Here is a 17469-nt window from a genome sequence, read left to right as displayed (position 1 = left end):
GCCATTGCCATGATGCTCAGACCCCAGGATTATTTCCAGGGGCTGCCGGGGTTTGAAAGCATGAGAGGAAGCAGCTAATTTTAATTACAGTCCCCAAGGGCCTTGGCTGTACCTTCTGTCAAACCAGGAAAAGGGACCATCACAGTACCTGGCTTGTAGAGCTGGAATGAGACCAAAAAGCACCCTGAGTACAGGGCTGCACAGGACTAGCTCTCTGCCGCTTCTGGTTCTATCCCTCTGTCATCCCTTTAAGAGGGTGGCTTACTGGTCCATGCACCCTGGAACCGAAGGAGAAATGACAGAGTGCTCAGAGCTGCGGGGTCTCCCCAAAGCTATAGAGCTGGGAACCCCACACTCCCCACAGCTGCCTCTGCTCCCCAAGCTAGGGGCCTTGGACTGAGTGAGTGATGATGTCACAGACCCTCAAGCCTAGGAACTTGTTACAGAATGTTCCTCCATTTACCCACCTTAAACCTGACTACCTGAGGCACAGACGAGACCCAAAGAGACCCCAGGACGTTTGCATAACCTTTAGGATCTGGGGGCCTTGTCCTGAGCCCTCTGTGACAGTGTGTTTAAGAACACTTTGCAGATGGATAAATAGACCTAAAAGGGAAGACAATTTGCTCAAAATCACAGGACCAGGAATGTGGCCACCCTTGGCCACCCCTTCCTTCATACCGCCATTAAAGGTCACATCTATTTTGGGCCTGAGCTCACAAGTGCCACACTCTAACCTCAGATACTATGTGTGTGGGGTCTATTAACTTTCCCTGCAGTTCTTTGGTCCAGATGTTCTATCCAGATGTTCTATCCCATGATACAAACAAGGGAACTGAGGCTGAGGTGGTGTGCCCCAGATCACACTCAAGGTGAACAGTCACAGAATTTAAATCCAGGTCATTTGAACCCCCATGTGACACAGCTCAGTTATTGAGATTGTTCCTCTGGGCTCCCTGGCTTAACCATCAGGCTGTGTCACCTTTCAGCTCTACCCGCCCCTACCCTGCTTTATGCAGAAGGTGACAAGCTCGGGGAAGCACAGAGGCTGTCTACAGGAAGCCCTGGAAGGCAGGTGACAGAGAGAGCCCCGCGACTCTTCATGCATAGCTTCCTATCTTCCCCTAAGCCCCCTGAGTCATGGGGATCCTCTAGGGGTGCACCGGCTACAGTCACAAGGCCCTGCCTAGAAGGCAGCATCCTGCACCCTGGGAAGCTTGGCCACATGCCTCTCGAGTGCCTTGGTCAGGATAGATTTCTGCTAAAGCTTCCATCAGGACAGATCCACATGCTGGCAGGCCAGCACTTGCATATGACAGACGCCTGTGTCTCCCTCAGGTGAGCTCTTATGTTCACAGGACCTGTGTGTGCATGGGTGTTCCCATTTGTGCATCCGCTCACAAGGCGCACATGGCTCACACACGTGTGTGTGCTTGCTTGTTATGTGTGTGTGCATGTGTGTGTGTGTGTGTGTGTGTGTGTGTGTGTGTGTGTCCCAAATGGGCATGGATAGGCATTGTTCTGTATGAACATTCATGCTATGTTCAGCGTTGCCTTGTGAGGAGACTCTCGTCTCCGCTGGTCTCGGCACCCACCACCACCACTGCCCACGCTCACACCGCGTCCCCACCAATGCTAGCCTGTCTTTGCTGGAACTGATGGGCTGGGGGCCTCAGCCCCCACTCTTCCTCCTGAGGGCCCCCTTGGCCCACGTGCAAAGCCACTTCGGCTCTTGCACAAGGGCCCTGCTGGGCCTCTTGCATGAGTTACACTCAGGGTCCAGCACAGGTAGAGAACCTTCGTCCTCAGTGCCACCTGGACTCACTCAGCAGGGTTCACTGGCCTCCCCGTGGCCTGGATCTCCAGAGGGCTTGTGGGAAGGGAGTTTAATTCCCCACTGAATACTGGAATGTGTGTCTGTACTTACCCACAGAGCCAGCAAGAGAGCTGGGAAAACAATAAACATTGAGTAAACAGCTGCAGAGGGGCTGGGAAGGAGGTGAGAAAATGAGATTCATGAAGAAATAAATGAAGGAAGAAGGGATGAGGGAAGGGTGGAGGGGTTTTAGTTTTATTTATGCTGCTGTGGCAAATACCCTGACCAAAAGCAACTTAGGGAAGGAAGGGTCATGTTGCTCACAATAACATGCGATAGTCCAGGGTAACAGGGAAGTTACGGCAGGAACTTGAAGCCAGTCACCTCACACACACAGTCAAGAGCAGAGAGAAATAAATGCACCCGTATCACCTACGCACCGCCTTTGGCTAGCTTTCTTCACTCTTAGGCAGCTTAAGGCCCCCAGCCCAGGGAATGGTGTCACCCATAATGGACTGGGTTGATCAATAATCAATTAGCAATCCAGACAGTTCCCCATAGACATGCCCACAAGCCTACCTGATCTAGACAATTCTTCAAGTGGTACTCACTTCTTAGGTAATTCCAGGCTGTATCAAGTTGGCAATAAAAACTAGCCAGCAGAGGATAAGGGAAAGATGGACAAATGGACAGGCGGATGCATGAACAAAAGAATGGATAGATGAATAGTATGATGGAAGGACAGAAGGATAGACTGGCAGATGAACAGATGGAAGAATATGTGTACGGATGAGTCAACAGAATAATGGGTGAATGGAAAATGGGTGGATATTAAAATTGATATGTAACCAGACAGACAGACAGAAGATGGATGGATGGATGGATGGGTGGATGGATGGATGGGAGGATAGAAGAATAGGTGGTTGGAAGGAGGGATGGATAGTGGGTGGATGTACATACAGATGGATAGAAGGGTGAAGGTTTAATGGCAGAATACATGGAAAGAACCTCAATTTCTAGAAGCTTCTCTCTCTTTCTAGCTGCTGTTGATTACCTGGCCAAAAACGTGAGCCTGTCCACACAGCGCCGCATGAAGCTTGGGGAACACTCGGCCGTGCTGGGACTTCTCCCTGTGGAGACAGGCCAGGCCTACTAGGGCCCCTGGGGCGACTTGCCCCAGCCAATGGCCCAGTCTAGCCCTTCCCAACCCCTGAGCCTCCCCACCTCAGTCCCCTCATCCCCCTGGGGCCGAAGGAGACCAGGGAAGGAACCCCTTTCCTTCCCACAGGTGGCTCTCTGGAGACAGACAACCAGTGTGTCATTTACCCATGGTTAGTGACACAGATCGGCCCCTTAGGTCTGCCCCTCCACCATCTCCAGAGGGGCTCCTAGCCATCCTTCAATGATCTCCAGCCCACATCCATTTTTCAGTGTCATGGCCTTGGTCCTGTCTCAGCACAGAGACTGAGGGTCAACCCGAACTGAGCACCCATCACCAGAGGAAATTGGTGCCAAAGACAAGGCCCTGGAGTTCTTGACCTCTGAGTCCTGGGTGCCCTGACCACGGGGGCAAGGTGGAGCTCACAGGGGTGGGTCTCCTGCTTGGCATCAGAACTGCACCCCCTTTCACTGGACACTGAGATGAAGCCCCAGGGTGTTCCCAGGGAAGAAAGCGGACAACATCTCAGCTTTACCCAGGAACCCAGAGGACTTTGGGACTGTCCCTACACCCCTCTGCTGGGCATCAGGAGACCAGGAAGAGATTCTTCCGGGGGCAGGGCACGTGGAGGCAGAGATTGTCGGCCGTGGGCTATCCCAGACCCCGGGGCCAGCATCAGAGGGTGCAGGACTCCTAGGCCACAATCTGATAGAGGCTTGCCCGCTGCATCGGGGTCTAGGGAGCCCACGGAACCTGTCAGTCTCCCCAGCTGGTAGGAGAGGGGAATACCTTGAGGTGACAGGAGGCATAAGGCGGGCTCAGAGGGTCTGAGGGCATTCAGCCTTCAAGTTCATACCACTGGAGCTCTGCACACCATCTTGCTGGCAATGGGGACCTGCCTCACACATGCTGGTACTCTGACAAGGCCTCCTTTGCCCAGCATGGAAGATGCAGCATGATGCCACTGGATGCCACTGGATGCAGACAGCCTTCTGGGACCAGGCAAAACTGCTGGCCCTCACCCCTGGAGAAGATGTGACTCAGTGGAAGGCCATGTCCTTGTCCTTTTCCAGAGCGGCATTTTTTCAGTGTTGGCTGCTCACAGTCAGGAGGCTTCTGTGGCCTCACTGGGCACAGTGCACCCGTGGCACTGTTTTTAAGCCACCACCACCCCTGGGCACAGGAAGATGCCAAAAGTCCCAGCAAAGGGGACATGGCACCTTCCAGAAGCACTCCAGGGGCTTCCTTGCACTCTACCCTCTTTTAGAGCTGGGTCTTTTGGGGGAATGGATTGCTCAGGCCCCCCAATTCTCCTCCCTGGAGCTCTTCATCACCCTCTATTTATCAAAATTGTACCCATCTTTACCCTCCCCCTCGATATAATTTACACCCGGACTACCTTCATCAAGTGCTGGGATGCCACGGCACCAAACCCATGGGCACTGGGCCGGATTGCTTGTCCCCACCTGTACACGTGAGGCTGCCTGCTGACCCGATCCATGGCTCCTGCCCTCAGCCAGCAAGACATTCCTAGAAAGAGGGGCTGCTGCTCAGGAGCCCCAACTGATTTCCTTCTGCCTGGGGAGCTGGACTGGCAGGACTCTGGGACACTTATCTCTACAAACACGTGACCGATGCGCATTTATTTCTCATCTTTAGACCCATCATCTGAAGCCCGTCCTGGGCCCATGACTAGGGTGACTTGTATCTGTGGTTTAGAGATGCTTATTAATAACTGGGGACAAACTGGACTCTCTGGTAGTATCAAGCACCAGATGGGTGGGGCTCGTCAGCTCAGTCCAGGTTTCAAGAGAGAAGACTTCTGTGCTCTTCATGGTCTGGACAAGAGGAAAGCCACATTGCCCCTTGGAAACCCAGCTTGTAGTTCTCACAGCAAGCACCCCTGTCTCCTCCACATTCCTCGCTTCCTGGAGGCCGGGCTCTGGATGCATCTGAATCTCCTTCCACCCAGTACACTTCAGGATCAGGGACTTCAAGCAGGTGACATCCACAGGGCTCAGCCCCAGCCCAGGGAACAACATTCCAACGCTTGGACCAATCACGATGATCTACTCACTATGGTAACCGCAACCAAGACCTGCTCGGGAGAAAACAAAACGACTTCCCATTCCGTCCAACCCCTCTGAACGTTCCTCAAACTGCCGTCTTGGTATAAAACTGGACTTGCGTTCCGAGGGGCCTCTGACCCCCAGCAGATTTGCCCAGCATCTCATGCTTTTGTGTATCTATCTGTCCACCTTGGTCTGTAAAACTCAGCCTTGTTTGGGCAGCTTGCAGCTTCACTAGAGAGGTGATGTCAGTTTGATGAGAGGCACCAGGCCTCCTTCCCTTTGGGGTTGAGTGCAGCCTAGGAGGCCTGACTTCCAATTAGCAAGGCCAGACCAGAAACACCCCTCGTCCCTGTATATAGAGTCAATAGCAAGATAAGAGGGGTGCCCTCCATGTCACCTCAAGTGGCTACTGGTTCTGTGGAGGCCCCTCTGGACTCCTTGTATGTTAGTTGGAAATGTGGTGTTGTGCTGTTGTTTATAGAACATTGGCTTTTTATATATAAATCTATATACTTAAAAAAGGGGGGAAGGAAAGAAACCCCCATGGTGTGTGTCGTGCTAGTACCAGGGACCATCTGTAGGGATTTGCTCATCCTGTGTTTTGGATTATGTATTCCCGCCTTTCTTGGGTTCCTCGATTTAATTTTATTTTATTTTTGTCATCGTCCCCTCTGTTCGGTATTTTTCTCTTGCTATAAAGATGGAAGTCGTGGTGGTAAGGACCAAGCTTCTGTTCTCTTGTCTTGCACTCAGTTTACCTTTGCCCTTCTTTTGGAGGGACCAGGAAGGAGCAGGGGAAACAGATATTGGGAAGCAAGAGAGGAGGAGAAAAGAATGAGAGGAGAGGCTGGTTGGGGAGACAAGAGAGAAGGGCAGTTTTGTGGCAAGACGATGGCTGTGGTCCAGGACAGAGCCTGGATTGGCATGCTCCACCGGGGTCCAGTATTGGTTTGTGTGGAGCTGATAGAATATTCTAGAAGGTGGAGCTGGGCCTTGCTGAGCCACTCCACAGCTGCCAACGACGAAGACTTTGTGTAGATCCTCTTTGAGGCAGGCATTCTCCCCAGGCTCCTGGACATATCTCTCCCTATCAGACACTTTTTAGGGTACATAAGCATCCTCACCTCCTGCAAATGCACCAAGCCAAGACCAAATGGGGGGTACTGGGGCTGCCATGTTGAAATGCTTCTGGACACCTGTGCATTTAATGTTGCTTCTGTCGACATTGACTTGGGCAGCCTCGTACTGGGAAAAATACTGGTATTTCTGGAGAACATTCCCTCTTTCTAAAGAACGGCAACATTGTTCCTTCAGCCATTTTCCTCCATGCGAATCGAGTGTGTGTGCATGAGGGGTGTGAGTGGGATGTGTGCGTGTGGGCGGGTGTCTAAATATAATCGCACCATAATTTATTCAGCTATATGGAGTAGTAGACTAGGAAGACAAACTGGTATTCGCTTTAACTACCTGCTGCTTGTAAGCGCTGCCTCTGTAACTCAGGCGTAACTGTTATACATTAAAAGAAATTACAAAAACATTGTGAAGGTTCTGTATCCTCAACTGACTGCCATCCCGTGGCTGGGGACCAGGATGTCTGGGTACACCACGGGTTGGTGTGGGAATGTTTCTCTTGTACTCTGTATGGGTGGGTTTGCTAGAGAAACAGAACTGATAAAATGAACACACACACACACACACACACACACACACACACACACACACACACGAGATTTATTAGACTGGTTCACAGGTTGTGGTCCCACTATACCAACAATGGTTCTCTCCCAGTGGGAAGTCCCAAGAATGCAGTTGTTTTTCAGTCCCCGAGGCTGGAGCTGGATGTCTCAGCTGGTCTTCAGCAGATGCTGGCATCGTGAAGTAGACTGTAACGCCACTGAAGGAATGAACTCACCAGCAAGAGTGAGGGCCAAAAAAGGCAAATAGCAAGTGCTTCCTGATTTCACGTCCTTTACAAAGGCTGTCACCTGAAGGTGTGGTCCAGATTAAAGGTGGATCTTCCCACCAAAAATGAGCCAGGTTTGAGGTGGGTCTCCCCACTTCAAATCAGTCAATCAAGAAAAATCCCTCAGAGGTGTACCCAGCCACTTGAGTTTTAGTAAATCCCAGATATAGTCAAGAATTACCAGCACAAGTCCGCCCTTTGTCAACTTGGCACACAGTCACATCTCCTTTGGTACCAGGAGTGGGGTACATACCCTCATTGCATATGACCCCCCAGAATGAGGCAGCTGTTGACATGCTGCATGTGCCTCTTTGGTATTACTAAGTATCAACACAGATGGATACATATCAGGTAGCTACTGAAGTATCTCTGTGGGCTCAGGGGAGCAGCCCAGAGGCGGAGAATGGGGGAACTCTGAGCAAACGCTGAACTGCGAACCTTTGGTGGTTCTCTGCCTTGGATGGAACGCAGAAGCGCCTGTTTCCTTGAGAGCAATACCAGATGTAGTGTGTGCGCTCTCTGGCAGAATGACTGGGGAGTCCATGCCACCCCAAGGTGCTGGTTTCCTTGGATGAAGTTCTGAACAGAAAAGGATTGTGTGGGAGTTAGAGATGGGGAGGGGACACAGGTCAGTCACTCCTGTTGACCTGAACCTATCTAGCCAAGGTCAAGCTCTCCAGAGCAGGGCTTAGAAGGAGGCTGAGTATGCCCTGGGCCTGAGTCCAGTTGGAAGCTGCCAAGTACCTTTACAGAGTTCTTGTGTGTGCTAAGCCCCATACACACCCTTAATGTTATAACTGAAGCTCTCAACCACAGATACCCTTAACCCTAAGTTAAGAAGATTTGGGGACAGTCAAGGCCTCCCCAAGTTCTACCCTCAGCTCTGCCTCAGACTGGCTGTAGGACCCGAGGCCATTTTCTCCCTGCCTCCCCCTGGGACTGGATCTCCATGTGTTTTAGAAAGCAGGCCAGATGACTTCTAAGGACCTTTCAGGTTACCATGGAGATCCTGAGCCAAAGACTGGGCTTGAAGGCAGCTTACAGCATGCCGCTACAGCTCAGAGTTGTCCATCTTCAGGGCTGGGAAAAGGAACTGAAGTATAAGACACCAAGACACAGACCTTGCCCTCAGGGACCCAGAGAGCTCCCTGACCCACTCCTAAGAAGCATTCCTAGTGGTCATCCATTTCCCAACCACCTTTGTCTGCGTCCCTTGGAAAACTGAATGGTCTCCAAGAGGACACACTGCCACCTGAAGTAAAGTCAGATTTCTGAAGAAAAAGAAGAGGTAGGCATTGGACAGATACTTGTATCCGTCAGCTATTTCAGTGATAGTACCGCATAAGATGGCGGTCTGGGTGGTCTCCCTGGCCACACACAGCTTAGGGTGAATCCATTCCCAAGCCTTCCCTTGGATGAAATTGACAAACAAGGGACAGCAGGCACATGGAACCGCTGAGGTGGGAGGGATACCCAGACAGACACTAGCCCAATCCCAACGGTTGAATATCTGGCTGTCTTAGTTAGAGTTTCTATTGCTGTGAGGAGACACCATGACCACGACAACTCTTATAAAGGAAAAACATTTAACTGGGGTGGCTTTCGTTTTCAGAGGTTCAGTCCATTATCATCATGGTGTGACATGGTGGTGTGCAGGCAGACATGGTGCTGGAGCAGGAGCTGAGAGTCCTACATCTTGACCCGGAGGCGACAGGAAGTGCACTGTGTCAATGAGTGTAGCTTGAGCATAGGAGACCTCAAAGCCCACCCCCACAGTGACAAGGCCACACCTACTCCAGCAAAGCCACACCTCCTAATAGTGCCACTCCTTTGGGGGCCATTTTCTTTCAGACCACCACACTGGTCTTCCTAAGAGCTTCTGGTGATCCATTCTCTCCCTTCCTCAGGCTACATGACCTACTCTGAGCAAAGATTTACTTTCATAATCCCAGTCACGTGAGCAGCTACTGCTGGGAGTGGGACTAATTCCCTGGAGGCTTCGGGGAGTGGGTTCAAATCCCCACTACCTCTGTCGCCTCCTCTCAAAGAATTGAAATACGTTCCTTCAATCAGGCCTCACCCTTGGGCCTAAGTCCCTTCTGTGTGACCAGAGACAAGTCACTCCCTCAGCTGTCCCACCTTTCAGACAGAAATGAAGTCTGTCCCTCTGTATCAGAACTATAGCCAACAACGCCATGGTTTGCTGGCTTCAAACATCAACAGCTTGCAGCGTGTGTGTGTGTGTGTGTGTGTGTGTGTGTGTGTGTGTGTCTGTGTGTGTCTCTGTGTGTGTCTCTGTGTGTGTGTGCGTGTGTGTGTGTGTGTGCATGTGCGTGTGTGTCTGTGTGTGTGTGTCTGTGTGTGTGTGTGTGTCCCTTGTCACTGTTTACAACTCAGAATCTTAGTCCTATTTCTGCTGTAATAACAAACTACTCCAGAAGGGAAATGTATAGAGTGGACATGGCTATCATGATGGCTAACAAGTAAAGAGGATTGCTGGTCACATCTGGAGACCTGAGTTTGATCTCAGAGTCCAGGGAGGCATGAACTGGCTCCAGAAAGTTGTCCCCTGGCCTCCACACTCATGTTGTGGTACACACACCTACACAGACATCATGCATACGTGCAATAATAAAAAAAAATGTAAAAAGTTTAGAAAGAGTGGACATTGATTTGGCTCATCGCTGGGAAGCTCAAGAGTGTGGAGCTACATCTGCTCAGCACCTGGCGAGGGCTTCCTGCCTCATAACAACAGGGTAAGATGGGCTGTGTATCAGGCAGCTTGGGTGTGGCCAATGGTCGAGCGTCTAGCATGTGCCAAGCCCTGGGTCCAATCCCCAGCTCTACAAAGACATAGATGCTTTTCTGGTCACTGTGACCCAATGACTGACAGGAAGAGATTTAAGGGGGGGGTCTGCTGTGGCTCACAGTTCAAAGGGGAACTGGAACCATCCTCAAAACAAGTCCTTTCTTCCCCAGCTTTCGTCTTGTCAGGCTTTTTTAGCACAGCCACAGAAAAGTAATCAATACATATCTGGTGAGTCCCAGGTCCCAGTGACGGACGGTCTCAAAAAGTGGTGAACGGGGCCTGAAATACGACACCCAAAGTTGTCATGTGCCCTCCACAAGGGTGCTCCCCCGCACATGTATGTGCACTCAAATACAAGAACATGCACACGTATGGACACACACAATGGAAGTCACTCTTAAGATTCTGTAGGTCTCCATCATGGTGGCTGGAGAGAGGGTCCCTATCAGCTATAAAGAAATATCAGTGAGAAGTCACACGGATATAAATGGCCATCTCTACAAACTGAGAATCGCCTTGTACAGCAGTAAGGAGGCAAGGTCCTCCCTCCTGCAGTGACAGAAACAGAGCCCCTCCGACCCCCAAGTGAGCTTGAAACAGGTTCTTCCCTCTGGCACCTTTGTATGAAACCACAGCCCATGCTGGTGCTTGACACCGGAGTCCAGATCCTAAGCCAGGGGTCCAGCTCTGCTGAGCTCAGACCTTATGAGGTGCTCAGCATGTACTGTCTGTGTACCAAACCTGTGTGACGATGGAAACTCCCACAGAGGGACAGGGAATATAAGAGCCTGCAGGTCTGACTATATTTCTTCTGGGGCCTGCGAAGAAGGTCTGTATCTTAGTTACTGCTTCTAATGCTCTGATAAAACAGGTTGACCAAAAGCAACTTGTAGGGGGTTGGGAGTGGGAGTGGGGGGGGGAAAGGTGTCATTATTTCATCTTATAGATTGTAGTCCATCATCTAGGGAAGTCACGACAGGAACTCAAAGCAGGAATCTGGAGGCAGGAACTTATACAGAATTCGTGGAGGGGTGCTGCTTACTGGCTTGCTCTGCTTGCCTTCTTATACAACTCAAGACCTCCTGCCTAGGGGTGGCACCACCCATTGTGGGATGGGTCCTCCAACATCAATCATTAAGACAATACCTATAAGCCAATCTTATGGAGGCATTTTCTCAATTGTGGTTCTCTCTTCTCAGATAATTCCAGCTTGTGTCAAGTAGACATAAAACTAGGCAGCACAGCACCATTATAAAGCACCAAAGACCCAGCGTAACTGTGGGTACACTTATTTCAATTTATTTCCAATTTCTCACTCCCAGTTCCCAGACATCTTCATGACCAATGCAAGTCTCCTAGCCAATCTCAAAGTCAGGGGATGGGGGATGTACTTCCTGTCCATCTTGAGGCATGGAGAGGAATGGAGTCCTAATTCCATCCCAGAGGAGTAAAGTACTGAAGTGTATTGTTCAGGAGATGTAGCAAGACTGCACCATGACTGATCTGACCTCCTCCACTCCCATGGGCAAAGAGCTAATCAACAACAGTTACTTCCCAGGGGCTTGAAACCCTGGGTGCCTCTTTCCCCAGCCCTGTCAAATTGGTTCGTGGCAGATGTCTAGGCCTCCAAGAGAGGACAGTGGAACCATGGAGGAGTGAGGGCCAAAGTCAGATCATCAGAGTCAGGATAAGTTATTTGGCCACCAGGAACAGCATTCGACATGAGCATGTTACCGGGAATATCCCAGGTACAGGGCTTAAATAAGGTTCTGGCACAAGAGATTGGCTTCCCTGAGACCCTGTACTGGGCCACACCCCCCATTCCCCTTTAGACCCTCCTTCTTTGGGAAGCTAGGTCCCATGTTAGCTGCCTACACCATGAACCAGTGTCTTGCTGTGCCAGATGCCTTCCACACACTATTAGCCTATAGTTTTCAGAGAGCCACTCCAAAATCAGCCTATATCCCAACCTTGGGATCACCATTGACTAATCTTGAGCAAGGTGTCCAGCTTCCTCTAAGGACTCCATGCCTCTCTATACAGTCTGCTTAATGATGGCATCAACCTCCAAGGTGGTTGGGAGGATTCAACAAGCTCACAGAATTTCCTTATGGCCATGTTTCACAAACTTACCGATCACATGACCTTTTACTGCAGAATGTTCACTGACTGTATACGGATGAGCCATGGGCTTGCCAGCAGCCAATAGAAAAATCAGAACCCTGAATAGTTACACAAGTATTGATATCAATGAAAAGAGAAGACACGTGCAAAAGAAAGGTCCAATATTATAAGTAATTTAATGTCTTCCAAAAGAGACTACTTGGTGATAATAAAAGACAACTCAAAAACAAACCTTTGAAGTATGTAAAGATGTATTGTGAGGGTTTGTTTGTCCTAAAGGTCTCCAGGTAGAAGGTGAGGAGAAGAGAGAACAAAACAAGACGTAGTCACATTCCTTAAGGGTGTCCCTTGCTTTGAGGGTCATTTAGGAATCACCAGAAATGGAAAGTAAAGTCACCAAGAAAGTCACACAGAACACAAATTCAGAAAAACTGGGTCAATTAGGCTGGAGAGGTGGCTCAGCACTTAAGAGCAATGTCTGCTCTTCCAGAGGATCAGGGTTCAGTTCCAGCACCCACATGGCTGCTCACAATTGTCTATATGCCAGTCCCAGAAGATCTGGTGCCTTCTTTTGGCCTCCGTGGGCACTGCATACACATGGTGCACATACATACATGAATGCAAACATTCATACACATAAAATAAAAATAAACAACTTTTAGAAAATTGGATCAATATTATATGGCAAAGAGATGGGCAGTACATATTCCAGGAAACTTTCTATAATGTAATTAAATAGCTACTCCATGGATTTCTTATGACAGTTTTGTCAAGGTCTGACAATCTCTGCCCCACAAGGTCTGTTTAGGCCTTTTACATTTAGTATAGTAACTAACAGAATTGGATTTAGGTCTATCACTATGTCACTTTCTGTCTGTAACTCCCTTTGGTTTGTATCGTTGTTTCCTCATTTTGGTTGTTTTTATGTTTTGTGAGTTTTGTGTGGCTTTTGCTTTTCTTTAGATACTAGAGATCTAAAATGATGCAGGGCATCATGCATGCTAGGCAAGAGCCACTGAGCTACAGCCTTAGTCCTCAAGTGACTTCAGTATATTTTAGTTCGTTTATTGCTTCATCTGACCCCTAAAATTATTGAAATATTTATTTTCTTTCCTTTTTTTTTTGTTTTTTGTTTTGAGGGTTTTTTTGGTTTTTTTTTTTTTGTTTGTTTGTTTGTTTTGTTTTTGTTTTGTTTAGTTTTTTGTTTTTCAAGGCAAGGTTCCTCTGTGTAGCCTTGGCTGTTCTGGAACTTACTCTGTAGACCAGGCTGGCTTTAAATTCACAGAGGTCCACCTGCCTCTGCCTCCCAAGTGCTGGGATTAAAGGTGTGCACTAACACTACCCAGCAAAACATTTCTAAATTTTATTTTTTACTATTATTGAGGAAATATGTATGCAGTAGCACACACGTAGAGGTCAGAGGACAGCTTTGTGGATGTGGTTCTGTCCTTCCACCTTAGTGTGGCTTCTGGAGATTGAACCCAGGTCTCCAGCCTTGCAGGAGTTCTTTTAACCATGAGCCACATCACCAGACCCTTGTTTTTAAAAATACATTTTCATTATTGTTAATAGGTTTGCTATGAAAGTTTTATACATGGATCTCATTGTACTTTGCTCAGATTCACTTGTTACCTTTTAAGATTACTTTTTAGAATGAGTGGAAGGGATGAGAGTGGAGGCACATGCATTTAGTCCCAGAACTCAGGAGGCAAAGGCAGGTGGATCTTAGTGAGTTCGAGGCCAGCCTGGTCTACAGGATGAGTTCCAGGACAGCTAGGGCTGTTATACAGAGAAATCCTGTTTCAAAAAAAAAAAAAACAAAAAAACAAAAAACAAAACAAAAAGAGTGAGTGTAAGGAAATTACACCTGTATAATTTACATGTGTAGATGTAACTTTTTACAGTCTACCTAGAATTAGTATTTTGCCTACCAAAAAATAAAACAGAGAATGTAAGTTGAAGCCAAGAATACTGGTGAGTGGCCCCTACAACACAGGATTATCTGGCCCAAAGTGTGAGCGCCAAGGCTGAGACTGTGTTTTGAGGGAGGTCAGGAAGGAGTTGGCTCCCTCACGCAGGCTGTGGGCCCATGAGCTCATCAGCCATGTCTCTGTCAAGACCCATCAACATGATGGAATTTCTCCTCTGGACCAGAGTTGGCCAAGTTCTTTCTAGAGACAGCTGGGTATGGCAGGATACCTGTTTTCATTCAGGCACTATGTCTTACACTGTGTCTTCTTCCAGTCTGGGCAGTCAGCCTAGCAATGGGGATGGGAGATGGTTCTGCAGAACGAGGACCCAAGTGTCTGATGGAGACATGGCATCTGGTGTGGTGTGTCCCAGCAAGTGGATGTACTATGAGTCCAACCCGGGGACAAGGAAGAGGTCTGGGACTGGGGTTAGGAGCAGTAAGAAGTGTGACTTTGGGACCGGGTAGGGCCACTGTTCTGCTATGACTATCTCATTTGCCACTGGGTAGTCCCGGCCTGGGACTCACTCCACCGAGACCTCTGCTCATTTGTGCCATGACCTACATCACAGGACACCAGGAAGGTCATCCAACAGATAATGAGGTCAAAAGCTCCAACAGCACAAAGAGTTCATCCAGGGTCTCAGAATAGCCAGGGATGCAGCCAGGTCTCTATCTGAGGCTAGACCCTCCCTGCACACTCACTCCTTCCATCTATCAGTCACTCATTTGTGGTGGAAGACTCGAGGGGTGACATGGGGAGAGACTGTGGATTTTATTCAAGAATGTGGGGTAGTCCCAAAGGTCTCCAGAGGTGGACGAAAACTGATTTATGTTAGAAAGAGAGTGGTTGTCATGTGGAGACAAGCCTGGAGAAGAGAGGAAGGGATGTGAGGGATGTAGCTAGTATTTCAAAGTTTACTGGAGATCATCACTATCCCTACCATCCACCACCACCACCACCACCACCACCACCACCACCACCACCACCACCACCTGTGGTAGTTTGAATGGGAACAGCCCCATAAGTTCATATATTTGAATGCTTGGTTCCAGTTGGTGGAACTGTTTAGGAAGGATTAGGAGGCGTGGCCTTGTTGGAGAAGGTGTGTCACTGGGGGTGGGCTTTGAAGTTTCAAATGCCCATACCAGGCCCAGTGTTTCTCTCTGCTTCCTGCCTGCAAACCAGGTTGTGAGCTCTCAGCTGCTGCTCCAGCACATACCTGCCAGCCTGCTGCCATGCTTCCCACTGTGATTATAATGGACTAACCCTCTCTAACTGTAAGCTAGCCCCCAATTAAATGCTTTTTTTTTATAAGTAGCCTTGGTCATGGTGTCTCTTCACAGCATTAGAACATTAACTAACATTCACTAGAGTGGTGAAGCTGAACAGTAGCAACAAGGTGGCCTGATCCACAAAACCTGCAATATTTACTACCTGGTTAATGTCATAAATAACATTAACCACCACCACCACCACCAGCATCTCCACCGTCATCACCACCAAGAACATGCTGGTCACATTGGGACATTTTTGGTCACTTCTGCTGGAAGGGACCCATTTTGCAGGTGAGAGCTGAAGTCCAGAGTAGATGAGTATACATCTTGGTCCAGAATACTTTCTGTCATCCTTGAATAAACAAATGTCAGAGAATTTTGAGAAAATTCTGACTAGAGTTCTTCTGGGGGAGGGGGAATCCTAATCCTCAAAGAAATTAACTGCACCTTTGATGAGTAAGTGATGGACAGCTCTGAATGAACTTGACTCATGGCACCTGCCACATTACCCTACAGGGTTGGTTTTCCTCCTAACATTCCTACCCTTTTACATGAAGGGCTGGTATTTGTCTAAGCCCTTTGTTTACATGATTTCAGGGGCTGGCAAATTCTTCCTGAGGAGCCAGGTAGTAAATATTGCAGGTTTTGTGGACCAGGCCACCTTGTTGCTATTGTTCAACTTCATCACTCCAGAAGAGAAGCCACCAGATGCCCAGGAGCGAGCTGTGTGGCAGCAATACTTTCTTCGTCTTTCAATTGCTTATTTTATTCTGTGCATGAGTGTTTTATCTGCATGTATGTGCACCACATGAATGCAGTACCTGGAGAGACCAGAAGAGGGCATTGGATCCCCTGGACATGGAGTGATAGACAGTTGTGAGCTACCACGTGGGTGTGCTCATTTTCCAGCAGAAAGATGCATGTATATACATTTTATTGTCGCCCCATTTTTAAAGAAACAGAAAGTGAGTCATAAAGAAGTTAAGAAGGTGTCAGGAGGTGTCTAAGTCTTGTTTGCTGCTGTTCAAGCATGAGGGCCTGAGCTCAGATCCCCAGCACCTCTGTGAAAGTGGGGTGTGGTGGTGTACATCTGTGATCCCAGCCCTGGAGGGTAGAGAGAAAGGGATCCCTGAGCTCACTAGCTAACCTCTCTAACCAAACTGCACCACAGATTCAGTGAGAGACTGGGTCTCAAAAATAAGGTAGAAGGCTGGACAGACGGCTCAGCAGGTAGACTTGTGGACAGGCCTAACAACCTGAGTTCGGGGTCCAGATCCCACAAGGCAGCAGAAGAGAACATACATGTAAGCATTCCACATGTGAGCATGAACACACTTACACACACCTGTACATACACAACATCACTGTGCACACCTGTGCCTGTGCACATATACCTCATGCACGTGCACATGCACACACACACACCTGTGCACACACACACCTGCTCACACATGCTTGCGTGCGCACACACAGGTAATTAATTAAAACTTACATGTGTTCATGTGTGCATACACACATACATACATCACAGGTGCGCACGCACGCGTGTGTGTGTGTGTGCGCGCACACACACACACACATACACACACACACACACAGCGCATACACAGAGAAAAGGCACTGTGTGTGATTCCACAGCTAGCCCGTGGCAAGGGAAATCAGATTGAAGCATCGGGTCTCTGGAGCCAGGCGCTTTACCACACGGGCCCAGAAAAGGAAGTGAGGTGCAGAAAGCTCAAAGCCGAACCCAGAGTGGGGTCTAGAGTCAGACACTCACCCGGCCCACTGACTGGGATGCTGTCCTCAGTGACAGCTAGTTGTCATCGACTTGGCACACCGGCCCCTCCGGATGTGTGAGGTGGAGGTGGGGGCAGGGTGGAGGAGACCGGAGCCAGAGGCCAGGGAGAGGGCCACAGCGTGCACACACTTCCACGTGCACACGCGCAGACAGGGCTTCCATTTCCCCGAGATGTCCACCTGCTTTTCATGACTATAAGTGGATTTGTGACAAGCATTGCAGCTGCATAGGCGCCATTCATACATGGGAACAATTTTACTAGATAATAGACCATCACGCAGGATACAATTTAAATTAAAAAATGCAATTTTCACCTTGAAATGAACAAATGATTACAATTTCTATACAAATTAAGGCATTCAGCCTCTCTTTCAGTAGTAGCACCAGCCCATGAAATATGACATAATTACCATGAAATACATTTTCAAATATTTTGATTTTTTTGTCCGCCGCTTTTTAAAAAACATAGGCCGCCTTCTAG

At 48.9% G+C, this 17469-nt stretch overlaps 1 protein-coding gene across 2 annotated transcripts in view; it reads left to right on the top strand.

Moving 5' to 3' along the window:
* Pax7 (paired box 7) overlaps nt 1–6564 on the top strand; it is a 96977-nt gene extending 90413 nt beyond the window's left edge. For both annotated transcript variants that reach the window (XM_028880657.2, XM_028880656.2), the window contains exon 9: nt 2857–6564. In XM_028880657.2, coding sequence (XP_028736490.1) covers nt 2857–2972 — 116 coding nt within the window. In that variant the 3' untranslated portion in view covers nt 2973–6564. The remainder of the gene's footprint in view (nt 1–2856) is intronic.
* Nucleotides 6565–17469: the final 10905 nt, after the last annotated feature.

Source organism: Peromyscus leucopus, chromosome 2 (genome assembly GCF_004664715.2).
Source record: "Peromyscus leucopus breed LL Stock chromosome 2, UCI_PerLeu_2.1, whole genome shotgun sequence".
In the NCBI taxonomy this organism is placed as follows: domain Eukaryota; kingdom Metazoa; phylum Chordata; class Mammalia; order Rodentia; family Cricetidae; genus Peromyscus; species Peromyscus leucopus.
The sequence above is the reverse complement of the archived record's forward strand: the minus strand, read 5'-3'. Positions and strand labels throughout refer to the sequence as shown.